General features: G+C 45.7%; 1 protein-coding gene across 1 annotated transcript in view; it reads left to right on the forward strand.

Annotated features, from left to right (window-relative positions):
* The window catches only part of LOC141167251 (laminin subunit beta-4-like), a 409,239-nt gene that overhangs the window by 143,027 nt on the left and 238,801 nt on the right, over positions 1–27,411 (forward strand). The window contains exon 15 of the mRNA XM_073654690.1: positions 25,856–26,044. Within this exon, the coding sequence (XP_073510791.1) occupies positions 25,856–26,044 (189 nt within the window). The remainder of the gene's footprint in view (positions 1–25,855; positions 26,045–27,411) is intronic.

Raw genomic sequence — 27,411 nt, forward strand, 5'->3', positions numbered from 1 at the left:
GGTAAGATGCAGTATCTCTGTGGCGACTGAACCCTCAGGGGCGCCACATTCCCCCCCCCCCCCGGTAAAACACAGCACGTCCGCGGGCTGGAACAAAGCAAAACAGGGATAAGTGACATGCAAAAATTTTAAGATGCATCCGCATATAAGATCACAAACACATAACACTTCTCCCCTTTATGGGAGGCACACTTTCTTTAAACGTTACTGGTTACATTACATTGTAGAATATAAAATATCTTAAGAGCACTTATTCCTATAAAACACTTTGCATATAAAACATTTTCAAGGTAGTTCCTGCACCAGGGTGCAACTGTAGCGGCATGAGGGACCCGTCCGCAAACTCTCAACGTAGGCCCTGGGCGTGGCTGCAGGGCATAGATGATCCAGATACTGGACCTCGTCTTCCGCCACGCCAAACGGGTTTTTGTTCTGAGGTACTATGTTTCAAGTATAAAACCAAGAGGGTGCACTTTAAGAAGTGCTAAACTATTTACAATGTCAATGTCCGGCTGCTCACAGTCCTCAGCCTGTATACCCTGACGAGTACTGGTAGAAACACACACCTATGGAAAACATTTTTAAACTTTCACACAAACTGTAATACACTGTGTGCAGAATTATTAGGCAAGTTGTATTTTAGAGGATTATTTTTATTATTGATCAACAACTATGTTCTCAATCTATACAAAAGACTCATAAATATCCAAGCTTAATATGTTTGGAAGTTGGAGTGGTTTTTTTTTAGATTTGACTATCTTAGGAGGATATCTGTTTGTGCAGGTAACTATTACTGTGCAGAATTATTAGGCAACTTAATAAAAACCAAATATAATCCCATCTCACTTGTTTATTTTCACCAGGTAAACCAATATCAGTGCACAAAATTTAGAAATAAACATTTCTGACATGCAAAAACAAAAAACAAAAAAATTAGTGATCAGTATAGCCACCTTTCTTTATGATGACACTCAACAGCTTACCATCCATAGATTCTGCCAGTTGCTTGATCTGTTTTCGATCAACATTGCGTGCAGCAGCCACCACTGCCTCCCAGACACTGTTCCGAGAGATGTACTGTTTTCCCTCCCTGTAGATCTCACATTTTATGATGGACCACAGGTTCTCTATGGGGTTCAGATCAGGTGAACAAGGGGGCCATGTCATTACTTTTTCTTCTTTTAGACCTTTACTGGCCAGCCACGCTGTGGAGTAGTTGGATGCATGTGATGGAGCATTGTCCTGCATGAAAATCATGTTTTTCTTGAACGATACCGACTTCTCCCTGTACCACTGCTTGAAGAAGTTGTCTTCCAGAAACTGGCAGTAGGTCTGGTAGTTGAGCTTCACTCCATCCTCAACCCGAAAAGGTCCCACAAGTTCATCTTTGATGATACTAGCCCATACCAGTACCCCACCTCCACCTTGCTGGCGTCTGAGTTGGAGTGGAGCTCTCTGCCCTTTATTGATCCAGCCTCTAGCCCATCCATCTGGCCCATCAAGAGCCACTCTCTTTTCATCAGTCCATAAAACCTTTGAAAAATCAGTCTTAAGATATTTCTTGGCCCATCCTTGACGTTTTATCTTATGTTTCTTGTTCAAAGGTGGTCGTTTTTCAGCCTTCCTTACCTTGGCCATGTCCCTGAGTATCGCACACCTTGTGCTTTTTGATACTCCAGTAACGTTGCAGCTCTGATATATGGCAAAACTGGTGGCGAATGGCATCTTGGCAGCTTCACGCTTGATTTTCCTCAATTCATGGGCAGTTATTTTGCACCTTTTTTGGCCAACACGCTTCTTGCGACCCTGTTGGCTATTTGCCATGAAACGCTTGATTGTTCGGTGATCACGCTTCAAAAGTTTGGAAATTTCAAGACTGCTGCATCCCTCTGCAAGATATCTTACAATTTTGGACTTTTCAGAGCCCGTCAAATCTCTCTTCTGACCCATTTTGCCAAAGGAAAGGAAGTTGCCTAATAATTAAGCACACCTTATATAGGGTGTTGATGTCATTAGACAACACCCCTCCTCATTACAGAGATGCACATCACCAGATTTACTTAATTGGTAGTTGGCTCTCAAGCCTATGCAGCTTGGAGTAGGACAACATGTATAAAAAGTATCGAAGTGATCAAAATACGCATTTGCCTAATAATTCTGCACGCGGTGTACTGCAAGGCTGCACCCTAACGGGTGACTCTAAACAGTTATGCACAGTCCCAGTACTAAGCCTAGTACTGGGGACCCCTCCTGGGGTACTCCTGATGCTTCCCTGACCCAGCCGAGTCACAAGGAACTTCCTTCAGGGGGTTATCCTTGGGGACGCGGTACACCTGCAGGGCATACCAGCCACGTTCACCATGATGCCGGGTGAACGTGACGTGATCCCCAGGATAGAGGTTCCGGTCGGGGTGGCCTTCTTCCAACTCGGGCTCCACATCCCGCCGGTTTACGAAAATGTCTCTATTAAATTCAGGGCTGCAAATGAAGCCCCACCCAGCCTTGAGGTTGAACTTAACAATGAGGCCTTCCTCACGGGAGCTGGGGTTGGCTGTCTCCGCCTGGTGGTCTGCGCCTTGGCGGCAAACTCTGTTTCGTAAGAGAGCCCCATCAAATCTCCCCCCCCAGTTGTCCCAGCATAACTCTTCTCCGCCGGGGCAGGCAACCGGGGGTGCTGGCATTGGGAGAAGCGGGCATCGCTGCTAGTCTTCGAAGTGGGCGGACCAGTCGAAGACCGGCGCGCCGTAGACCCACTCTAGGGCCGGAGGCGGAGGTGGCGGGAGAGCACCCAGTAATAGCCCCGCAGCTTCAGCGTCCGGGATTAAAGGTTCCGGACAGGCACTATGCATTTGACCTTCTGGTGCAGCTCCCGGGGGCGGCAGTTCCGGAACGGCTCTTGGTGGGTGGCCCTCTGGTTCCGCATCCGGGGACAAAGGTTCCAGGCTGCACATCTGTTCCCACCAGGGCATGGCAGAATATGGCATAGGCGGGGGAAAGAGGCCCAGGAGCAGGTCGGCGCTGGCAGCGCCCGGGACTGGGGATTCTCTCCTACCTGCTTCCGAATTCTTCACGGCCTCCTTGTTCTCCGCCAGGGCTGGAACGCCACTGCCGACTTCCGGTGCTGCCTTCCGGCGTGCCTTTAGTTTATTCAGCAGCTCGCCTTTCCATTTTGCGATCGCTGCCTGCTGGGCCCGCTCGACCTGCTGGCCCAGCTCGAGAACCTCACTCTCGAGGAACTCCACATCCTCCGGGGACATCTTCTCTCCCTCCTGAGTGAGGGGGGTCACTTGCTGCAACGGCAGGCCTGAGGTGGAGGTTGGGCTTTCGCATGCTTCCATCTCGGCTGCCGGGTGCAGTCAGACCAGACAGGTGGAGACCACCCCCTGTCTCCATTCTTTCTCCCCGCCTCCTCTCTTCTTTCAGGGGCGGTCCCATGGCAACTTGCTGTCGGTCACTCCCTATTACTGCCCCCCGCTTTGACGGACACATCTATGCGGACAGTCACTGTTGCAAGGGGCAGGGCCTGCTTTTGGCGCCATTCTGGGACCCGACCCATGATGGGAGGCTCCATTTTGTTGACTTTTGGCATGCAGATAATGGCGCCCATTCTTCTGGGTCGGGCGCCACATTCAGTATCACAACACAACTGTTTAGGCACACTTCACCCGCTGGTACGGGCTGGTCACGCATCATGTTCGTTGACCTTCTTCACACTCGGTCCTTCTCACCGTTGCCCTACGCTGCCCACTCTCATTCCCGCTCGGGTATGCTGAAGTCCTTCCTGTACGTCGGATCCGGGACCAACCTGACCCCCTGGGGATTTGAATGTAGCAGCCGATCCTTCCTGACACCTGGCAGGAGCGGAGCGTACGGGTGCCGTCCTGCACGTGCCGTACTCCCTGGGATCCTTTTCTTTGCAGAATGGAGCCTGCTCCTTGCTCCCCTCTGGGGCCTCTGTCCTGGGCCCTAACTTGTGGAGCAGAGCTCTGACTGAGCCTCTGCTCCCAGACTGTTCCTCCGAACAGCCCTCACAAACTGACCTCTCCACTGTACTGGACTGAACTCTAGACCTAATATGGCTTCCTATTATATACTTACTGTATATGTGCTCCACCCACACCCACTATTGGTTCACCCTAAATTTGGGTCCCCCCCTACTCCAGCCAGGGCCAGGGCTCAGCTGAAAACTACATTGAGTCTTGCCCCTCCTGCTGGCCTGGAGCAGTGTTGTGTTGGATGTAGGTGGTTGGGTCCCATGCAGCACTCCCATCTTACCTGAGAGAAGGGAGACACCACACCTCGGGGTGAGGTGCAGTATCTCTGTGTCGCAGAGTGCATCTTCTTACAGTCACCACTGTACTTACGAGAGCTTCAGTCAGCAAGATATCTTGAGTAAACAGTATTTACTTCATACTGGATAAACATGACATACAATTCAATGTCACATAGTCCTTGTGCTGCTGACATAACACATTCAGGAAAGAAAAGAAAAAACTCAGGAAGTAAAAAACAACCAACAATTGAGAGCTTCCCTCCCCACATTACAGCAAACATAGAACTTTGCACACTATCGCAATCTGCTGTCTGGTTAGTATAAAGTCCTCTTTTCACTTATAATAAGTCCTAATCTGTTGCATATGCCAACACCCTTTCTCAACAGTAAGGACTTATTCAATCAAACCCAACTTTTTTATTAGTCTCTGGTGTTTATCAGCATTCAACGCCTTCGTGAAGATGTCTGCTGTAATTTCTTCAGTAGGACAATACTCTAACTTCAAGACTCCTTGTTCCTGATGATCTCTCAAGAAATGATATTTCACATCAATATGCTTGGTTCTTGGATTGACTCTTTCCATCTGAGCAAGAACAAGACATCCTTGATTGTCCTCTTTCAGTTTTGTTGGTTCCAACTGTGGTTGTCCTAATTCTGTCAACAATTGTCTTAACCACAGTACTTCTTGACTCGCATGTGCTGCGGCAACATATTCTGCTTCTGTTGAAGACAGTGTCACAATTGACTGTTTCTTACTTGTCCAACTTATTGGTCCACCTGAGATAAAAAAAAATATGTCCACTGGTAAATCTTCTGTCAGTTGGATCTCCAGCCCAATCTGCATCAACATATCCTGTTAAAATGCAATTATCACTTGTGGGTAATTTCAGCTTAACATTGCTAGTTCCTTTCAAATAACGCATTACTCTCTTCACTGCATTCCAATCAGCTTTATTTGGTTTTGATACCTTTCTACTCAGGATTCCTACTGCTGCTGCGATGTCTTGTCTTGTAACGGTCGCTAGATACAGTAGTTTTCCTATTGCTGTTCTGTATTCTTCATTATTTGGTAGCATATTTTTTTCACTGTTCATCTCTTTGAGATAATTAGTTTCCATTGGAGACTTTACTGTTTTTGCATCCTTTAATCCAAAATTTTCTGTTATGTCTTGAATCATGTGATTTTGATTCAGTAGGAAACTTCCGTCTTCTTCTCTTTCTACCTGTATTCTTAGGTACTGTTTTACATTTCCCAAGTCTTTGATTTCGAAATGTTGCTTCAGGATTTTTAGAATGTTTTCTTCATCCCTTTCTTGTTTAAAACAAATCAAAATGTCGTCTACATATATGAGTACATAAATCCATCTATTAATCAGCCTTTTTGTGTATAAGCATGGATCAGCTTTGCTTCTTTTAAATTTTTCATTTGTAAGTACTTCCGTGATTTTGTCATTCCACGCTTTAGCTGCTTGCTTTAAACCATATATGCTTTTCTGTAGTTTGCAAACTTTGTTTGGATTTCTTTCATCTTTGAATCCTGGAAGTTGTTCCATGTAAATGTCTTCTGTTAAATCTCCATTCAGAAAAGCTGTCTTTACATCCAGATGTCTCAGTTCTATCTGTTTCATTGCTGCAACTGTAAGTAAAGTTCTTATTGTAGTGTGTTTGACAACTGGAGCAAATGTCTCATCATAGTCTTCTCCATATTTTTGAGAATACCCTTTAGCTACGAGTCTTGCTCGGTATCTTTCAGCTGTGCCATCTGTTTGGTATTTTACTTTAAAAATCCATTTACATCCTATGGCTTTTCTTCCTACTGGTAAATCTGTTAGTGTCCATGTATTTGAATCATGCATGGATTTAATTTCTGTTTCTGTTGCTTCTATCCATTTATTAGCTTCTTCTTCAGGAAGTTTAGATATGTCTTCCCAAGAGGTAGGCTCATAGATTTTTCTTATGCTTGTCTTGTATGAGAGACGTTTTGGTGGTTTTCCTTTGTTCTCTCTCATTGAACATCTTGGTTCTGTGTCTGTTTGTAGTTGTGATTCTTCACTTTCAGTATTTTGTTCTTCATTAATTTCTACTTCTTTCTCATCAGACATTTCTTCAGTTATGTCACTATTGTTTTTCTCATTTTTTGTTTCAACTGAAATCATAATGTCTTCATTTAAATCTTCAATGAATGTCACACTGTTACTCACCGTAACTCTGTCTGTTTTGGGATCTAGGATTCTATATCCTTTGCAATTTTCACTATATCCAACAAATATTCCTTCCATGGATCTGTTTTGAAGTTTGGAACGTTTTTCTGTTGGAATGAATATAAAAACTTTACATCCAAAAACTTTTAAATGATTAACACTTGGTTTCATACCTTGCCACAGTTCATATGGAGTTTTCGTCAGTTTTCTGGAAAAAAGTCGGTTCTGTAGATATGTAGCTGTCATTGCTGCCTCACCCCAATATTTCTTTGGTAGTTTGGAATCCGTCAGCATACATCTTATCATTTCTGTTAAAGTTCTGTTTTTCCTTTCTGCTACTCCATTTTGTTCAGCTGTGTATGGAACAGTTTTCTGGTGTTCTATTCCATTATCACTTCTGATGACAATTGGCTTCTTTTGAAATTTGTTACTTGATCTTGTTACATAGTCTACAAGTTTATCAAAAACTTCACTTTTGTTTTTAATTAAGTATGTGACTGTGTATCTTGAGTAGTCATCTATAAAAGTCAACATGTATCTATTGCCTCTTGATGTAGTCACTTTCATGGGTCCACATACGTCAGTATGCACCAAATCAAGTGGTCTTTCGCTTTTCATCTCACTTTCTTTTGGAATAGATATCCTTGTGGCTTTGGATTTTATACAACACTCACATCTTACGGTAATTGAGCAATCTGATATCTTTAAATCTTTTGTCAATTCTTTTCTCTGTAGTTCCCTTATACTGTCAGGGTGTCTATGTCCTAGATGTCTATGCCACATGTGAATACAGTTTTTGTGATCATGTGTACATACCTTCATCTGTTCCTTTGGTGTGTCAAAATGATATAATTGTTCATCTGCCTTGACTTTGGTTATCACCTTTTTTCCTGCAATAATTGCACACTCATTGTCTTTGAATTTTACTGTAAATCCTTTTGCTGTTAAACGTTTCACAGATAATAATCCGCCTTCCAATTTTGTAACATACAACACATCCTGTACAAGTATCTTTGAATCTTGTCCGAACTTGTTTGAACAATTTAGCATACCTTGTCCGATACCTTCTGCGGTTATTTTCCTTCCATCTGCAAGATAAATGGCTTCTTTCTTATCTAAATCAAGATCAGTAAAGAAATTCTTGTCACTTGTCATATGACTCGTTGCTCCTAAATCAATAAACCAACCAAGTGATGATTTCTTGTCTGTTACTTTAAATGTGCCATTCCAATTATTCTCACATGAATCGGAAATTGTGTTTTTTACTTTCTGTGTATGCTTTTTATGTTGTCATTTTTGTTGTTCTGCTTTCTATATGGTACAGTCTTTCTTTAAATGACCTTTTTTCTTACATCTGAAGCATTCTCTTGTCTCTTTATTATAGGGTTTTTTAAATTCTGTAGCTTTAAGAGCGTTTTCATTGTCCTTTTCAGTAGAAGAATCATTTCTTTGTTCTTTTCTTCTCTGATATTCATCTATTAGTCTTGTTTTCACAAAATCTAATGTAATGTCAGTTTCTGGTCTCGTCTCAAGGACATTTATCAAGGCTGTATATGAATCTGGTAAACTGCACAATAATATAGCTGCTACATGACTTTCTTTAATGTCTTCACCAATAGATCTTAGCTGTGATATCACTTCCATCATTGAGAATATGTGCTTCTGCATGTCATCATTTGCACTCAATCTCATTCTGTAAAGCTTTGTTAATAAAAATAACTTGTGATTCAAGCTAGGTCTTTCATACAGTTTTCTTAATGCTTCTCACATTCCTTTCGCTGATTCTTCATTTCTTATATGTATTAATTGAGCATCATCCACTAATAAGCTAATGGTGGCTCTCGCTTGTCTATTCTTCTTATCCCATGTCTGATTATCTTGATCTGGTCTTTCTGTAACAATTACTTCCCATAAATCATCCTTAGATAACAACATCTCTACTTTGAATTTCCATAACTGATAATTTTCACTATTCAGTTTAGCTACTGTGAATTTCAGTTCTGTGTTACTCATCATCTTTATATAGTCTTACTTGTTTAGAGAGTTGTACTGAAGATATTCTCCTGTTTTTTTCTTCTTGATAGTTCCTGTATGTCCTGCCTGTGTTGAATTCTCTGTAATTATATCCAGCTCCTGGGATCATGAATTCCTCTGTCACTCTGTATCTGGTGTAAGGCAGCACTAGTCATCATAATGGGGGATACTCGCTTCGCTGCGACAATCAATGCACACGTCCAATGTCTTTCCGTTTTTAAACAATGCTGCAGTTTATTGCACTTCATAAACCGCATATGACCGGGTCCAACTCAGTGGCACGCCGACACACATCTATATAATATTCACGAGCCAAGTGACACACCGGCCCACTTGCTCCAGGTACAGCCTTCAGCAAGGTAATAACATAGCAATGTCCATATTAATGTCCATATAACACAGGGTATTACCTTTGCCGGGTTTAGCTGTCTCAGTCCATTACTCCGCCACCACTGTGGCTTTGCGGCTTCTCAGGTAGGGGTCTCCAGCCGTCGTTCCCTCAAAGGTCACTGACATCCACACAGGATCCAGGCTCTGCCTTTCAGGACTCTTCCTCAAACCTCTGCCTTCCAAGGCCACTAGCATCCACACAGGATCCAGGCTTTGCCTTTCAGGGACCAGGCTTCACTCGGCCTCACTAGGCCTCACACGGTCGGTGTCCCACACACACGGGAACAGGCCTTACGCCTCTCTCACAGAACGCACCTGTCTCCCATCAAGCAGGGTTTATATATGCATCCCGTGCACACACACACACACATACTGACAGGACCTTGCTGATGTCACAGTCATGTGATCAGACAGACATTCTGTGCGTGCAGGACCTGTGCTATGTCAAAGTCATGTGACCAGTCACCTGAGGGGGAAAGGTACATGGTCAGGAAAAACACATCCTGGACCATTACCGCAATGCCTGCAAGTCGCTGCATTACATATCCCCCCCTCTGTTCAAACTTGTGGGGTTGAACACATAATATACACAACCACTATAACCCCCAGCTCTGTTCAAACTTGTGGGGTTGAACACATAATATACACAATGACATTATAACCCCCAGTTCACATAGAGACCATGTACTTTACAATTGTGCTACTCAGCCCCTGGAACATTAGTCAATGACATTAGCCCATTCCTTAGGGACCTACCATTTGTCACTGTCACTGACTTCGTCAGGTCACCTTTCCGGGTCGTAACCTTGTCAGAGCTCCCCCGCTCCCAGCAGTCAGTTGTAACCTTGTCAGGTCTCCCCCGCTCCCAGCGGTCAGACGTAACCTTGTCAGGTCTCCCCCGCTCCCAGCGGTCAGTCATACAGCGGTGTGACTCACATGCCCTGGTATCTAAGGTCCGGTTCGACTCCGTAATGTCCCGTCCTCTATTTGGTCATTTGTATGGGCTGCTCAAACCTGAGTTACTGGAGGTCTCACTACCTCTAAACCCACGCCCACTACTCTCAGGACATCTTGAAAGGTCCCTAACTCCAGCTATAGCTGTTCTGTTATTTAGGGGGCCCTTTCTCTGTCTGGTCTCATAATTTCTAGATGGCTGCCATCTTCTGCTACTCAAATGATGCTGTCTATCCACTCGCAGTCTAGCGAGATTCAACTGTTCTACCTCTAACAGGTAGGTCACTCGGTACTCCAACAGCATGCGCATATATCCCAGGCTTTCTTCTGTTCCTACAGCGGAGAATGATACCATGCCGTCTTCGTCTGGTATCCAGTCCTGACGATAACTTGGACTGCTTACTTTCATCACACCAGACTTCTTGACCATCATCTGCATGGCTCGACCATTTCTCCCAACGAGCTTCCTCACTAGAACATGAGGCACCCGGATGACCTCTTCACGCATACTGTGAGCTTTCCTCATCAACTCCAGTTGTCTAACGGCTTGTTCCGTCTTCAACCGGAGAAACCGCTTCGTGCGAATACATCGCCAGTGCATGTCACTTAGGATAGCCACCCTCTTCACTGTGACTTCGGTCGTGGACAGGACCACCAGCTGTTTAGCTTCTGAGGTCAAGTACACCTTACAGGCTCCCACTGCCTTCTTAAACTCCTCATGCACGGACTCACTGGTGCATTCTTCCCTCAAATCCTCGGGTATATCTACGAGGCACTTGTAACGAGACGTTTCGGTCTCACCAGTGGTTTCCAGACGATCAACCAGCTCAGGTTTCAGGGACAACTGAACTCCAGCTTCTTCACCCTGTATGCTTCCCCTGAGCTGACTCACAGCTACAAATTCACGAATTTTCGTCTTGACTAGAGATGAGCGTTGTTCTACTCGAACTGTTCGCCAATCTCAAATTCGAGCTGTTTTGGGCGGTGTTCGAGCCGGTCGGCGAACATGAACAATTTGAGAAAAATTCGGCTGTTCGAGGTTATGTTCGATAACTGTTCGTGCACCAAAATCATAACTGGATTTTTTCTCAGTAATGATGAAAATTAATGTTAATACGCAGTTTGAGTGTACAGCGGGGCGGGGGGAGGGGCAGGGGATGGATCTCTGCAGGAACAATGAAGATCTCCATTTTTTTTTCTCTTTCCCGCATTTGCAGTGGGGAGGTGCAATCTGTCAGCCTATCAGCAGCGCACACACGGAGCGAAGTGCTTTTTTTCACACAAGCAAGGGCATGTGTGATTGGCAGTGTATGTCACATGTCCTTGCCCTATAAGACCAAGCCATTTTCCCCGTCGCCACCATTTTCTCACTGCTGCAGCTGCGTGTTAGACGGCACCGCTGTTGCTGTGTGCGCTATACCTTGTTAATTTCAAGCCAATTTTCGCACAAATATACAGATAGCTTGGGAGTAGGGAATAGTTGTGATTGCAGTCCTTTTAAGGACTAGGTTACAGCATTTCCTACGACTTTTATCAAGCAGGTCTGTGCTCTTAAATAGATAGATTGTGGGAGTAAAGACTAATTGTAATTGGAGTCCTTTTCAGGACTAGGTTACATCAGTTCCTATCAGTTTTTGCCAGGCAGGTCTGTGCCAGTGCTGTGCAAGTTTTTTTCACAGCATTTGGCTGAATCTAGCAAAGCTAATCCTTTTTGGCCTATTGCAAAGTGTGTTAGTCAGTGGAGTAGCCTATCTGTGTTGCAAGATATACCACCTGTGTATAGAATACCAATTTTTTTACTGCACCTAGTGAAGTAAAATCTTTTGGGCATAGCATCATTCTATTAGTCCATCTATACTGACCTCCATCAGGTTGCAAACTGAATATAATTTTTTTCTGCATCTAGCTCTGAAAAAATATTTGGGCTTCTAGCAGTGTGTGGGACTTGGTCTATTAGTCCATCTATACTGACCTCCATCAGGTTGCAAATTAAAAATAATTTTTTTCTTCATTTAGCTCTGAAAAAATATTTGGGCTTCTAGCAGTGTGTGGGACTTGTTCTATTAGTCCTTCTATACTGACCTCCAGCAGGTTGCAAATTGAATATAATTTTTTTCTGCATCTAGCTCTGAAAAAATATTTGGGCTTCTAGCGGTGTGTGGGACTTGGTCTATTAGTCCATCTATACTGACCTCCATCAGGTTGCAAATTTAAAATAATTTTTTTCTGCATCTAGCTCTGAAAAAATATTTGGGCTTCTAGCAGTGTGTGGGACTTGGTCTATTAGTCCATCTATACTGACCTCCATCAGGTTGCAAATTAAAAATAATTTTTTTCTTCATTTATCTCTGAAAAAATATTTGGGCTTCTAGCAGCGTGTGGGACTTGTTCTATTAGTCCATCTATACTGACCTCCATCAGGTTGCAAATTAAAAATAATTTTTTTCTGCATCTAGCTCTGAAAAAATATTTGGGCTTCTAGCAGTGTGTGGGACTTGGTCTATTAGTCCATCTATACTGACCTCCATCAGGTTGCAAATTAAAAATAATTTTTTTCTTCATTTAGCTCTGAAAAAATATTTGGGCTTCTAGCAGTGTGTGGGACTTGTTCTATTAGTCCTTCTATACTGACCTCCAGCAGGTTGCAAATTGAATATAATTTTTTTCTGCATCTAGCTCTGAAAAAATATTTGGGCTTCTAGCGGTGTGTGGGACTTGGTCTATTAGTCCATCTATACTGACCTCCATCAGGTTGCAAATTACAAATAATTTTTTTCTGCATCTAGCTCTGAAAAAATATTTGGGCTTCTAGCAGTGTGTGGGACTTGGTCTATTAGTCCATCTATACTGACCTCCATCAGGTTGCAAATTAAAAATAATTTTTTTCTGCATCTAGCTCTGAAAAAATATTTGGGCTTCTAGCAGTGTGTGGGACTTGGTCTATTAGTCCATCTATACTGACCTCCATCAGGTTGCAAATTGAATAAAAAAATTTTCTGCATCTAGCTCTGAAAAAATATTTGGGCTTCTAGCGGTGTGTGGGACTTGGTCTATTAGTCCATCTATACTGACCTCCATCAGGTTGCAAATTAAAAATAATTTTTTTCTGCATCTAGCTCTGAAAAAATATTTGGGCTTCTAGCAGTGTGTGGGACTTGGTCTATTAGTCCATCTATACTGACCTCCATCAGGTTGCAAATTGAATAAAAAAATTTTCTGCATCTAGCTCTGAAAAAATATTTGGGCTTCTAGCGGTGTGTGGGATTTGGTCTATTAGTCCATCTATACTGACCTCCATCAGGTTGCAAATTAAAAATAATTTTTTTCTGCATCTAGCTCTGAAAAAATATTTGGGCTTCTAGCAGTGTGTGGGACTTGGTCTATTAGTCCATCTATACTGACCTCCATCAGGTTGCAAATTGAATAAAAAAAATTTCTGCATCTAGCTCTGAAAAAATATTTGGGCTTCTAGCGGTGTGTGGGACTTGGTCTATTAGTCCATCTATACTGACCTCCATCAGGTTGCAAATTAAAAATAATTTTTTTCTGCATCTAACCCAGCCAATAGTTTTGGCCTAATACCACAGTTTGGCCACTCAGCTCTGCTCGGTTACCATCCATTGTTTTTTTGTGCAAACAACTCCAGAGTTGTGAATTAGTTAACCACCAAAATGAGTGGAAAAAGGCCTGCTGCTGGTGGAAAGGGGAATAGGCGTGTTGGGAAGGGGAAAAAAGGTTGTGTCCGTGGGGTAGGTGCAGAAGAAAGACCATCTTCCAGCCAAACTAAAATGTCTACTTCTTTTAGCGGACAATGTGATAAGATCCCTTTCTTACGGCCACGCCAATCGCTACAAATTCCAGATGAGGCACAAAAACAGCAGGTGCTTCAACGGATATCAAGTGCTCCTTTAAGTGGGCTCTCCTCCACATCAACTTCAACATCACAAATACTCCAGTCCTCAAAGGTGTCACCCAAATCGCACTTGCTTCCTCACAGCTCCCAAATCTCCAGCTGCCCGTCTGAGTATGAGGTAGAACAGATGGTTGAGTCTGCAGAGCTGTTTACTCATACTATAGCCTGGGAATCAGAGGTCGACTCCAGCGCTTCTGTGAATCCAGACGAGGAAATGATCTGCACTGATGCCCAGAATCTTTATGAGTCGGATCCAGGACCAGACGCAGAAGGTTCTGACCATAATGTAGACCCTCATTCCCAAACTGTAACTCCTGTTGGTGGAGACAATGAGGAAGACGATGATAAGACTCAAATACCTGATTGGAGCGACAACTTTAGTTTTTTGTCAGGGCAGGAACAGGTTGGCTCTGAGGACGACGGGTGTGATAACGCACAGGGTGATGATGATGAGGTCGGAGATCCCACTTACTGTCAACCCACAGTCAGCCAAGAGATGAGGTCAGCAGAGGAGGTGGAGGAAGATGCTAGTGACGACGAGGTCAGGTTGCGCCTTCCTGGACAGAGACGTAGTACTGGAAGCACGTCAACAACTGCATCCTCAAACACAACTCTGCCCCTCACCACAAGTCGTGGTGGCTCTTCAGGTCGCATGGGTGCTAAGCCTTGCATAGCCTGGGCATTTTTTCAGATCGATAAAGATGACCCAACTCGTGTTATCTGTAACATTTGTCAGCAAAAGCTAAGTAGAGGCCAAAAAATACATAGTTTGAGTACTTCATGCATGAACCGGCACATGGACATGAAGCATAAGTTGCAGTGGGAAGCTCAGTGTGCTACAATGCGGCCTAGCCGGCCGGGCCAACCACCGTCTGCCATATCTTGTGCATCCGCGGCCTCTTCATCCTCTGTGACTGGGGGGACAGCAGTCACACCTGTTTTGGGGCGCAGACCTGCCACCTCTTTACCCGCAACAGCCAGCGTGATTGGCAGGTCATCATTTTCTTTGGAGGTGGTAACACGAGCTGGTCTTGAGCGCTGTCCGACATCGATAGCACCACCTTTGGATCAAGGCAACCTAACATGTCCGCCTGCATCTTCCTCACAGACCGGCAGTTTGCCGGGGACACCCTTATCAACCCCGTCTAAGCACAATAGCCAGCCCTCGGTCCCTCAGATGTGGACAAGTAAAAGACCATTTCCTCCTAGCCATAAGAAAGCTAAGAGGTTGAATTTCACCATCTGCAAGCTCTTGGCTACAGAAATGCTGCCTTTCCGCCTGGTGGACACAGAGGATTTTCGAGACCTTATGTCCGTCGCAGTGCCCCAGTACCAGATGCCCAGTCGGCACTACTTCTCAAAGAAAGGTGTGCCTGCGCTCCACCAGCATGTCGCACACAACATCACCGCTTCTTTGAGAAACTCTGTGTGTGACAGGGTGCATTTCACCACAGACACTTGGACGAGTAGGCATGGACAGGGGCTTTACATGTCGCTGACTGGGCACTGGGTAACTATGGTGACAGCAGGACAAGGGGCTGCTGTTCAAGTCTTGCCGTCCCCACGAGTTGTGCGTCAATCCTCTTTATGTCAAAGTTCCTCCACTGCTTCTGCCTCCTCAACCTCCTCTCGGTCTTCCACCTGCACCCAAAGCCTGTCTGGTCATGCCACAAGCTTTCTAACTGCGCAGAAGGGATCCTGCACACCTCCTTACTATGCTGGCAGTAGGGCTCAACGTCATCAGGCGGTTTTTACATTGAAATGTCTGGGAAATGTGAGTCACACAGCTGAGGAGTTGTGGTCAGCTCTGGAGAACCAATTTCATGAATGGTTGTCTCCACTGGACCTGAAACCAGGGAAGGCCGTGTGCGACAATGCTGCAAACCTGGGTGCGGCCCTTCGCCGGGGCAATGTCACACACGTGCCTTGTATGGCTCACGTGTTGAACCTGGTTGTCCAGCAATTTTTAGCCCACTATCCCAGACTAGATGGCCTTCTGCAGAGGGCACGGTCGCTGTGTGCTCACTTCCGCCGTTCGCATCCCGCAGCTCAGCGACTTACATCTCTACAGAAGTCGTTGGGCCTGCCACTTCACCGGCTAAAATGCGATGTGCCTACCCGGTGGAATTCAACTCTGCACATGTTGCAGCGACTGTGGCAGCACCGACAAGCCCTGGTGCAATACGTTCTGACGTATAGCCTGGGCCAACGAGATTCAGAGGTGGGGCAAATCACGCTGGAGGAGTGGTCTCAGATCAGGGACCTATGCACCCTTCTGCACAGTTTTGAAATGGCGACGAAGATGTTTAGTGCTGACGATGCCATTATCAGCATGACTATTCCGGTGATTCACATGCTGGAGCACATGTTAAACAGAATTCGGAGTCAGGTGGTGGCACAAGAGGAGGTGGAGGAAGTAGAGGAGGAGGAGTTGTATGCGGAAGGGCTAACATCTGCAAGGTCCAGACGGTCGGCAGCACCAAGGCGGCAGGCATGTGAGGGTGGGGGAGATGATTTTACCAGGGCGCATGGTAGCAGCCAAACTAGTGAGGAAGGTGCAGGAGCCCAGGAAGAAGTGGAGGACGAACTGATGGAAGACTCATCAGATGAGGGAGACCTTGATCACATTTCTGTTGTGCGAGGTTGGGGGGAGAGGACAGAGGAAGGAAGCATGATTGTTACCTCGCCACCAACACAACAGGGACTTGGTGCTCCTGGATGCGCAACACACATGAGTGCCTTCTTGCTGCACTACCTGCAACATGACCCTCGAATTGTGAGAATTAGAAATAATCCTGACTACTGGGCTGTTAGATCCCCGGTACAAAAGTAAATTTGCAGAAATTATTCCTGCCATAGAAAGGGATGCACGCATGCAGGAGTATCAGCAGAGACTGTTGCAGAATCTTACATGTGCTTTTCCACAAAATACCAGTGGTGCACGTAGTGAATCTCACAGTTCCAACTTGCCAACCGTGGGACCGTCAAGTGTTCAGCACTCAAACCGTAACAGAACCACAGTATCTGCTGGTAACATCAATTTTGCGGAATCATTTCACCACTTTTTTAGCCCATCCTTTGCAAGGCCACAGGAGACAAGAAGTCTGACACATAGTCAACGCCTAGAGACGATGGTACAGGAGTATCTCCAAGTAAACATTGAAGCCACGACTGTGTCACTGGACCCTTGCTCTTTTTGGGCTTCCAATCTGGATAAATGGCCGGAGCTAGCCACTTACGCCTTGGAGATCTTGTCATGCCCCGCAGCCAGCGTTCTGTCTGAACGTGTGTTCAGCGCTGCTGGTGGTGTGCTGACAGATAAGCGCACGCGGCTCTCCACTGATAATGTAGACAGACTCACGTTCATAAAGATGAACAAATCATGGATCCGAAACGACTTTTCTACCCCTGTGTCATCCTGGGGAGAGTAAAAGCTTGATGATTGGTTAAAATCACCCTACCAACCGTTTTAAGCTTTCAAATTACTAATCATGTTTATCTGTATCTTGACTGGAAAATAATTTGGGCTTTGTAGCAGTGTGCAGCACTGATCCTATTAGGCCATCTATAATAAGCTTCACCAGATTTAAAATTAAAAATAATTTTTAGCTGCATCTAGCCCGGAAAATAATTTTGGGGCTCCGAGATGCGCAAGACACATAAGTGCCTTCTTGCTGCACTACCTGCAGCATGACCCTCATATTGTCAGAATTCGAAGTAATCATGACTACTGGGTTGCCACACTCTTAGATCCCCCAAACTTTTCGATCAACCTTTTCATTTTAATAAAGACCAAAAAAATGGTCATTTTTGAAATTATAAGCATTAGCAGGTTGTTAGAAACTGAAATCAAACAGTTTTCAACTGAAAACTTTATTCTAGGTGATGTTACATTTTCACATAGGACCCCTTGTTCGAAAGGAGCTTCTGAACTCTCTCGTCCATTGAATTTGTCAGGTTTTGGATGGTTTCTGCTTCAATTGTTTTGCATGAGGACAGAATACCCTCCCAGAGCTGTTGCTTAGATGTGAACTGCCTCCCGCCATCATAGACACTCCTTTTGATGATGCTCCAGAGGTTCTGAATGGGGTAGAGGTCAGGGGAGCATGGGGGTCACACCATAAGTTTGTCCCCTTTTATGCCCATATCAGCCAGAGATGCAGATGTTTTATGTGCAGCATGAGATGGTGCATTATCATGCAGAAAAATGATCTTGCTGTGAAATACACGGTTCTTCTTCTTGAACCATGGCAGGAAGTGCTGTTTGAGAAAATCCACATACATTATGGAGTTCATCTTTAGCGCCTTCAGGGATCCTAAAGGGGCCGACAATCTCTCTCCCCATGATTCCAGCCCAAAACATTACTCCACCTCCTCCTTGTTGGCGCTGTAGCCGTGTTTGCGTGGGGTGTCCATCAACCAGCCATCCTCCACTCCATTCATCTGGACCATCGAGCGCTGCACGGCACTCATCCGTGAACAAAACAGTTTTGAAATCAGTCTTCATGTAATGTTTGGCCCACTGGAGCCGTTTCTGCTTGTGTGAAGTGGATAGAGGAGGTCGACAGGATGGCGTATGCACAGCTGCAAACCTCTGAAGGACCCTGCATCTTGTTGTTCGGGGGACGTTGGAGGCACAAGCAGCTTCAAAAACTTGTCTGCTGCTATGACAAGGCTTTTTTGCCGCTGCTCTTTCAACCTGACGTAATTGCCTGTAGGAAAGAGTCCTCAATTTGCCCTTATCAGCACGCACACGTGTGTACTGTGAATCAGCTACATACTTCTTGATTGCCAAGACACTTCATCCTGATCATCGCACAATGTTGATTGTAGTCATGCCTTGACCTAAACACTCCACAATTTGTTGCTTCTCAGCAGCCGACACATCCTTTTTCTTTCCCATTTTGGCAGAAAATGTAGGCTGCTTAATAATGTGAGAGAGCCTTCTTAAGTAGTCTTGCCTTTCATTGGACACACCTGCCAAACTAATTAGCACAGGTGTCTGCAATTGCTTACAGTGATATAAAGAGCCCTGACACACATCACCATCAATGAGTTTAACTGACAAACAAACAAATTCTTCCCTTATCACTCCTAAACACTTTTTGCATAATAATTTGGAACGCGGTGTACATGTGCTTTTCCACAAAACACCAGTGGTTCACGTATTGAATCTTACAATTCTAACTTGCCAACCGTGGTCTGTATGGAATTGTTCAATAAAGGGCCCAAAATTAAGATAACATAGATGGGAGAGGTCTCTATGAATAGGAATTCCTAAGTATTTGATACCCTGTGAGGGCCAGGCAAAGGGAAAGTTGGACTGGATGGAATCCTATATGGATTTAGGGAGGGAGACATCGAGGGCCTCAGACTTCGCTGCATTGATTTTAAAATTTTACCATGTAACAAAGTGATCTATTTCAGCCATAACAGCAGGGATGGATATATGTGATTGAGTGATATATACTAGGACATCATCAGCAAATAGAGAGCACTTGTACTCGGTGCCTCCCACCTCAATCCACCTAATATTGGGGTTATGGCGAATTGATGAGAGCAGGTGCTCCGTCACTAGGATGTATAAGAGAGGGGACAGAGGACATCCCTGCCTTGTCCCATTGGTGATTGTGAAAGGTGATGAAAATGTTCTGACGCACCCCCTGGGCCTTGGGACACCCGGAGCCGGACCCTTTTTGGTGGATGCTGGTGGTTGTAGTCTTCGTGGCGGCGATCCGGTTCCGTGGCTCAGGGCGGTCAAACCAGTGGCGAAACTATTTATGTGGTTTTGATGTTTAAATGTCCGACTACGCCACCCGTGGATTGCGGTCAGAGTGAACCGCCGCTACAGGGCAGACCGCTAAGGCTGGTGTTGTGGGTGCAGCAGAGCGTAGCATAACTCCCCACGGGAGGAGTATAGCCTCAGGGCAGTGTATGCGGAGGATGGGGGTGATGGTGCAGGGCAGCAGCAGTAACGACACGGAGTCAGTGATGCAGTTCAGGGCCTTTACTCACAGTTCTTATTATCCAGACCACGTCTGCAGGTAACGGCTGCCCACGTCGTACTGTGCTCACCAGGTGAGGGGCTCAGACAACTCCCAGATAACTTTGGAGCGCTTCACAGGACCCCCTTTGTGTGTCCTTTGTCTGGCCTTTCTTACCAACACTTCTGTCCGGCTGCCTCGGGCCTCCTCTTGGTAAACTTGGCGCCAGTTTCCCTGACCCTATGTGGTGCCTTCCTAGCGGGTGGAGCAAGGGGCTGCGCCACATAAAATGTCAGAGCCTCCGGTTTCTAGCTGAGGGTCGTTTCCTGCCTCCACTAGTTCGGGGACCGGTCTCCCCCTTTGGCCTGACCCCTCCACGCAGGTGGATTCGGGCGTGCGGTGGCGACTCGCCCGTCCGCACCCCTGGGATCCCTTCATTCCTCGTTCCTGGAGCCTTCTCCGCTCCTCTTCCTTCCTTCTCCCTCTTGCAGGCCTGGGCCTCTGTTACTAGGCCCGCCTCCGGAGCAGAGCTCATGCAGAGCCCCTACTCCCTGCCACTTCTGCTCAGACTTCTCTGCACTGAACTAAGATGGTGCCCACCTTTTATACTCCCTTCTCAATGCACCCAGGAACTGCTTCCTCCCTGCTCCTGCACTACAGGGTTCCCCTTCCTCAGTGTTCCCTCCCCCCACTCCAGCCAGGGACAGGGACTGTCGTGCCCATCTCAGGGGCATATTGGTCGCCCTGCCCCACGGCAATGTGGTGTAATGCATGCAGGTGTCGGGTCCTGATCCACACTCCATCCTTACCTGAGAGTGAGATATCACACCTCTGGGTGAGGTGCAATACGTCTGTAGCAACCGAGCCCTCAGGGTGCTACAGTTCCATTTATCTTCAGCCTAGGTGACGTATTGCGATACAGGGCCGTGATTTTGGCTATAAAAGGGTCCCCTAGACCCCTACCCCAAGCTCTTTAAGAGAATCATATATGGCGTGCCAGGAGACTCTATGGAATGCTTTCTCAGCATCCAACGAGAGTATCTAATTACAAATTTTTAACTGCATCTAGCCCAGGAAATACTTTGTGCCTAGTAGCAGTGTCTGCTAGTCAGCGGATTATCCCGGCTGTTAAGCAAGCTACACCACCTGTAGTTTAGACACTTAATTTTTTCAAAGGAAATGCTTCGGGACCATGGGATACTTAGTGAAGAGCATCAGGAGGCACCCCAAGGCATAGGGGCTGGGACTGGCAGTAGGATGCCTTGCGGTGGACAGCCGAGCTCGATCCTTATAAAAGCTTTTTAACTGCAGCAGCTTTAGTGGACGCTACTGGAGCTGGAATTACCGCGGCTGCTGGCATGAGACTTGCCCTCCAATAGATCCTTGTAAATGGATTTAAAGTGTATTCATTCAAATTAGAGAGACAATTTAAATTAAAAAGCTTAGAGCTGCCTCCACCACAGGGGGGCTCACTCGACCCACCAGCGGACAGGCACCAGTATTGGGAGAGGGGGGCTGGCCGTCAGGGTTCACCGCGGCTCTGGCACAAACCCGGCGACACGGAGGTGGCACGGGCAGGAGCGGACTGGCCGTGTCGGCTTCTCACTTTTTGGATTTTAGAAGGGCATGACATGCCTATATCTGTGTCTCCCCCTCCTTTTACTCCTCCACCTCTTTTATTTTCGCATGACTATATGTACTTGTCACTTTTCCATGTGTTAGTTATGTCTTCTGAGCAGTTTGTCAGCTTTTGGACACCTTTGAAGGTGTTTTCTATGTGTTTCTATGTGTTTTTGTTTGCCTGCCATTGGTTTTAACGGTGTTCGAAGGTGTTCGACGAACAGTTCGACGAACAGTTCGGCGAACACACGGGTGTTCGACGAACCTAACCGAACTCGAACACTACGGGGGTGGCTCAACACTAGTCTTGACCACTTCCATCTCATATTTATCTGTGGTTAACACCCTCTTAGCTCTCCTCAGGTCCCCCTTCTCATGGTATAAGGGAGTGAGTGCAACGTGTTCGCCCTTTTCCTTCTCCAAGAAGGCCTCGTTCACTGAGTGATACTTTGTCAGGCGACTTTTGAGCCCGGAAACTTCTTCCTCTAGCTCCGCCACTCGCCTCTCAGCGGCCCATCTCTGAAGCTCTTCCTGCTTCCAATGGGTTTGTAGTGACTCCTTAAGCTCCTTGATCTCGGCTCCTACATCCACTGAATCATCCGAGCTCACATCACTCGAGGAGGTATCTGCTTCATACCTCCCATCACCAGCGGTCAACTCCTGGCCCTGGTCTGTGGCTTTTCCGATGGACTCCTCCATCTTCTCTCGCTCAGCTTCCATCTTGCTGACTGTTTCCTTAAGGTACGTCTCTGCCTTCTGGAGAGTATCACAGGACATCTGTAGCTCCTTCACCTGAGCTTCCAGATCTAGGGTCTTTCCCCGGATATCATCGTTCTCCTCACGGGTGTCTTGCAGAGTGGTCTCAACCACTTGGCGCACTTGCTCTGCACCCGCCTTATCCTCCTCTAGTTTTTCCTTCACCTTGAGGAGATCCTTATAATCTCTCTTACTCTGTTGCAGTTCCCTACTGCGTTCACCACACTCCTTCTTGGAGACACACAGCTCCTGGTTGAGCTGTTTGCGCAGTCGTTCTAGGATTTGTTCACGTCCAGAAACACCATCCTGCCGCGCCTCCTTCTCAAGCTTCAACTGCAAAACCTCTTCCTTGATTTTGCGGCAGTCCTCCTTAATTGCGTAGAACATTTCCTTCCACTGGTTAATTTCCGCGTGGCTTTGCTCTACGTCTCGCTGCCAGTTCCTCATAAGCTGGTGTATTTTCTGCTGTTCAGACTCCAGGATCAACTGGTCTGAGAACACGTTCCCCAGATTTTCACATAATTGCTGCACATCACTCTGACCCTGCTGGCCGATAGGCTCCAGCTCTTGGTCACGACTGGCCGCCTCCTCTTTCAGGGCTGTCAGATCCTTCTGACTCGGTACCGTACCGGAGGTTGCTACTGGCAACGTCACCTCCTCTTCTACCTCTAATGGAGGATCCACACTTGAAGCAAAGGCACACAGTACTACATTCTCTTTATTTTCATTTTCAGCCAAGTCTACAGGAGCAACCTTTTTGTGGCCCTTGCGCCGTCTACGAGATGGGGACTTTCTCACCTCATCTAGCCCCTCCTGACTGACTTCTCCTTCTACTTTCGTAGTGTCACCGTCAGCTACGGGGTCTGTGTCACTCCCCATGGTGTTGTGGACTAACAGGTCACCTCACACTTCGACGTCACCCCCTTCTACTGGAGCTACCCCGTTATCAACGGTCACATTGTCATTTTTAGGAGGCACCAACCAACCACCAGTAATTTTTTTTTATTTTCTATTCTCCACGCTGTTTTGAACAACTGCCCCCTTTTTAGACTCCGCCCCCTTTTTAACAACCACACCGGCAGGGGAATTTTTACAAGAAAGATCAACAATAGTCTTAGGACTCAGTTCACAACAGCTCTTACCACCTCCCCGGGCACTCTGGGACAACACTGGCGCCCCCGGAGAGTTCACAGAATGGTCCACTGCGACCATTCTATACGGTGCCCACGGCTCCTGTCGTTCCTGCACCATGTCTAGTTTCATGTCCAGTAGACGTTTCTCAAATACCTGCTTCGGTTTTAACAGGCACTTTAATCGCTCTAATCGCTCAATAGCTTCAGACTCAGTTGCTGCTCCTTTCACAGCCATTTTTATCTGCTCCTGCATTTCCTCAGGACACTATTCACACACCACTCTCCACGGAAAAATCTTCGTGGCCCCGCCGAGCCACAGCAAAACCGGATTTGAGTGCAACAACAACCTTCGCAACCCCGCCGAGTTGCAGCTAGATGCTTTAAACTTCGTGAGCCCCGCCGAGCCACAGCAAACCAGGTTTGAGTGCGATGCCAATCTTCGCAACCCCACCGAGTTGCAGCGAGATGCTTTAATCCACACTCGTCCTGTGCCGTTGCCCCTAGTAACCGGACTGTCGTTGCCGCTAGCAACCGGGTTGTCGCTGCCGCTAGCAACCGGGCTGCAATTGCCCCTAGCATCCAGACGGCAGCTGCCCGCACTCTCGAACCATATGTAAGGCAGCACTAGTCATCATAATGGGGGATACTCGCTTCGCTGCGACAATCAATGCACACGTGCAATGTCTTTCCGTTTTTAAACAATGCTGCAGTTTATTGCACTTCATAAACCGCATATGACCGGGTCCAACTCAGTGGCACGCCGACAGACATCTATATAATATTCACGAGCCAAGTGACACACCGGCCCACTTGCTCCAGGTACAGCCTTCAGCAAGGTAATAACATAGCAATGTCCATATTAATGTCCATATAACACAGGGTATTACCTTTGCTGGGTTTAGCTGTCTCAGTCCATTACTCCGCCACCACTGTGGCTTTGTGGCTTCTCAGGTAGGGGTCTCCAGCCGTCGTTCCCTCAAAGGTCACTGACATCCACACAAGATCCAGGCTCTGCCTTTCAGGACTCTTCCTCAAACCTCTGCCTTCCAAGGCCACTAGCATCCACACAGGATCCAGGCTTTGCCTTTCAGGGACCAGGCTTCACTCGGCCTCACTAGGCCTCACACGGTCGGTGTCCCACACACACGGGAACAGGCCTTACGCCTCTCTCACAGAACACACCTGTCTCCCATCAAGCAGGGTTTATATATGCATCCAGTGCACACACACACACATACTGACAGGACCTTGCTGATGTCACAGTCATGTGATCAGACAGACATTCTGTGCGTGCAGGACCTGTGCTATGTCACAGTCATGTGACCAGTCACCTGAGGGGGAAAGGTACATGGTCAGGAAAAACACATCCTGGACCATTACCGTAATGCCAGCAAGTCGCTGCATTACACTGGATTTATTTCCTTCTGTTTACAGAGCTTATCTGTGTGCTCCCTTATCTGGGGTTATAAATCGGGATCCTGCTGCCTGGGCTTGTAGTGCGGGCCTGTAGTGACTGGGCCCATAACCTGTCGCAGAGTGCATCTTCTTACAGTCACCACTGTACTTACGAGAGCTTCAATCAGCAAGATATCTTGAGTAAACAGTATTTACTTCATACTGGATAAAGATGAGATACAATTCAGTGTCACACAGTCCGTGTGCTGCTGGCATAACACATTCAGGAAAGAAAAGAAAAAACACAGGAAGTAAAAAACAACCAACAATTGAGAGCTTCCCTCCCCACATTACAGCAAGCATATAATTTTACACACTATCGCCATCTGCTGTCTGGTTAGTATAAAGTCCTCCTTTCACTTATAATAAGTCCTAATCTGTTGCATATGCCAACAGTCTGTGGCGACTGAACCCTCAGGGGCGCCACACGATTCCCTGGACTAAGTCGGACCTGCATGGCTTTTCATTTATTTTTTAATAAATTGGTGAACCATGGAAAAGTTAGGGAGTGTTTTTTAAAATAATTTTTTTCTGTGTGTGTCTTTTTCTTTTTACTTACTGGGTTAGTAATGGGGGTGTCTGATAGATACCTCTCCATTATTAACACCAGGGCTTGATGCCAGCTGTGTTTTGGGACAATTCACAGCTCACATCAACCTAACTACTTGCCAACGCACCAGGACAATCGAAAAGATTTGTCTATCTATCTATCTGTTTATATAAGTTTACATAGAATATTATTGTAGTATGTAAAAGATTATTTTAAAAACAGCTGGCATACGGACGTCTTGCGAATGCTAGGCGACAAAAAAATGGCACACTCACATAGTACTCGCATGATATATGGAATGACATACGCATGACATTCGACTTTAGGGACTCGGTCATCAGCAATGGTAATTCATAGCCACATGCCACACACTCGTATAGCTAGCCCTGTCTGCAATGGACCCTGAGTTCTGTGAGACCATCAATTCCCATATAATCAGACAAAATCATAATATTCAACTGAAAGTACAAGAAGTATAGCACAAAAGCATATAAAATGGTGTAATAGCACAAAAATGTCCTAAATATTGAATCTTTGTTTATCTGTTGCAATATGTGTTGCTCATTAAAAAAGTCTTTTATTTCATTTTTAGAATGTAATTGTAATGGTCATGCAGATAGATGTCATTATGACATGCAGGTATACCAGGCAAATAATGGCGCAAGCGGTGGTGTATGTGATGACTGCCTGCACAATACCAAAGGAAATCAGTGCGAACTATGCAAACAATATTTCTACCATGACCCTCTCAAAGATATCTCGGATTCTGATACTTGTATCCGTAAGTTCAATTTCATTTTTCTATAGCGTTTGAGGAACCATGTGTAGGACAACAGGTTGTTATGTGATAGTAGGACATGTTCATACAAGGGTATTTCTGTTGTTAGCTTTCTGTATCATTTGCTACCTGAAGACTAATCTGTAGTCTGTTAGTATGGATGCTGTGATAGCAATCAAACTATACTGGTAGATTTTTCATTAGACTGCATGCCAAAGAGATGAATGAGATTAATTGAAGGATTTGCTGCTTATGGTTTTCAGAAAAAGATAGGAATAAGCAAATAAAAAATATAGTTAGCATTACTTAAGGACCCCATATACATTAGGCTAATGAGCAAAGTAAAAAGAATAGCTAACATGACTTAAGGCCCCCATATACATTATGCTAATATTAGCTAAACCTGCAAATATCTACACTAATTTGTACAGGGGCACCAGCCAAATGATCGTCAAGCGAGATGTCAATTGGACATATCCAATTTCAGGCTATCAATCTTTTTGGCGGAGATAAGTCGTTGACAGAGATGTCTTTTGGCGTCTTTATCATAGAGAACACAGAATCAGTCAGTAGAGCAAGAGCTCCTGTCTATGGGAGAATCGGCCGATATGGCTGTTGGTCAAGGGTTCAACCTACAGCCATCTAATGTGTATGGCAAGCTTTAGGCCGGCTTCACACATTCACAATTTGCATAATGGACTGTACACCTTGACTCCAGGTCTCCTGACCAGAATTCAACAGCATCATAGGCATACAGTATATGAATATATGAGACTATTCAGTTTGTGTGAGGAGATCCGCAACTGATATGGAATTTATGGTCTGTACATGAATAGTGAAACTGGGACATGTGAAGATAGTGGGCCTTACTTTTAGGCTAAGTTTGCATGATGAGTATTTGGTGCATATTTAATGCTGTATATTTCTGTAATTTTCTATTAAAGATTATTTTTACGTTGTATTTCTTAACATACGGAAATGCAATAAAAGCGCATGTGTTTTTCTTTGCAGATTTTTCTCATCTCACTCAGGACTTTGGGGGAAACCCCCATAAGAAACACATACATTATTTTGCGGACTATAAGACACACCGAACCACAAGATGCACCCCAAAGTTTAGGGTGGAAAATAGGAAAAACATTTTTTAAATAAAATGGTGGTTTTAATGGTAACTTACTGGCGGTGGAGCAGGGTCACAGGAGGCTGAGTCGCTGATTCAGGAGGCCGGCGGTGGCAGGAGTGGGGCGATACTACGGGCCCCGGGAACTCAATCTTTACGTGTGCCGCCTCTGGCGGTCATTTTCCCGAAGCCCACCGTGGGGAAATCAGTGGGAAAAGGACTTCATTCACCGACATCTTATGAGAGCCCA

This window comes from Phyllobates terribilis, unplaced genomic scaffold, assembly GCF_046119375.1.
Source record: "Phyllobates terribilis strain yellow unplaced genomic scaffold, ASM4611937v1 Scaffold_11__3_contigs__length_659146591, whole genome shotgun sequence".
Classification (NCBI taxonomy): Eukaryota; Metazoa; Chordata; class Amphibia; order Anura; family Dendrobatidae; genus Phyllobates; species Phyllobates terribilis.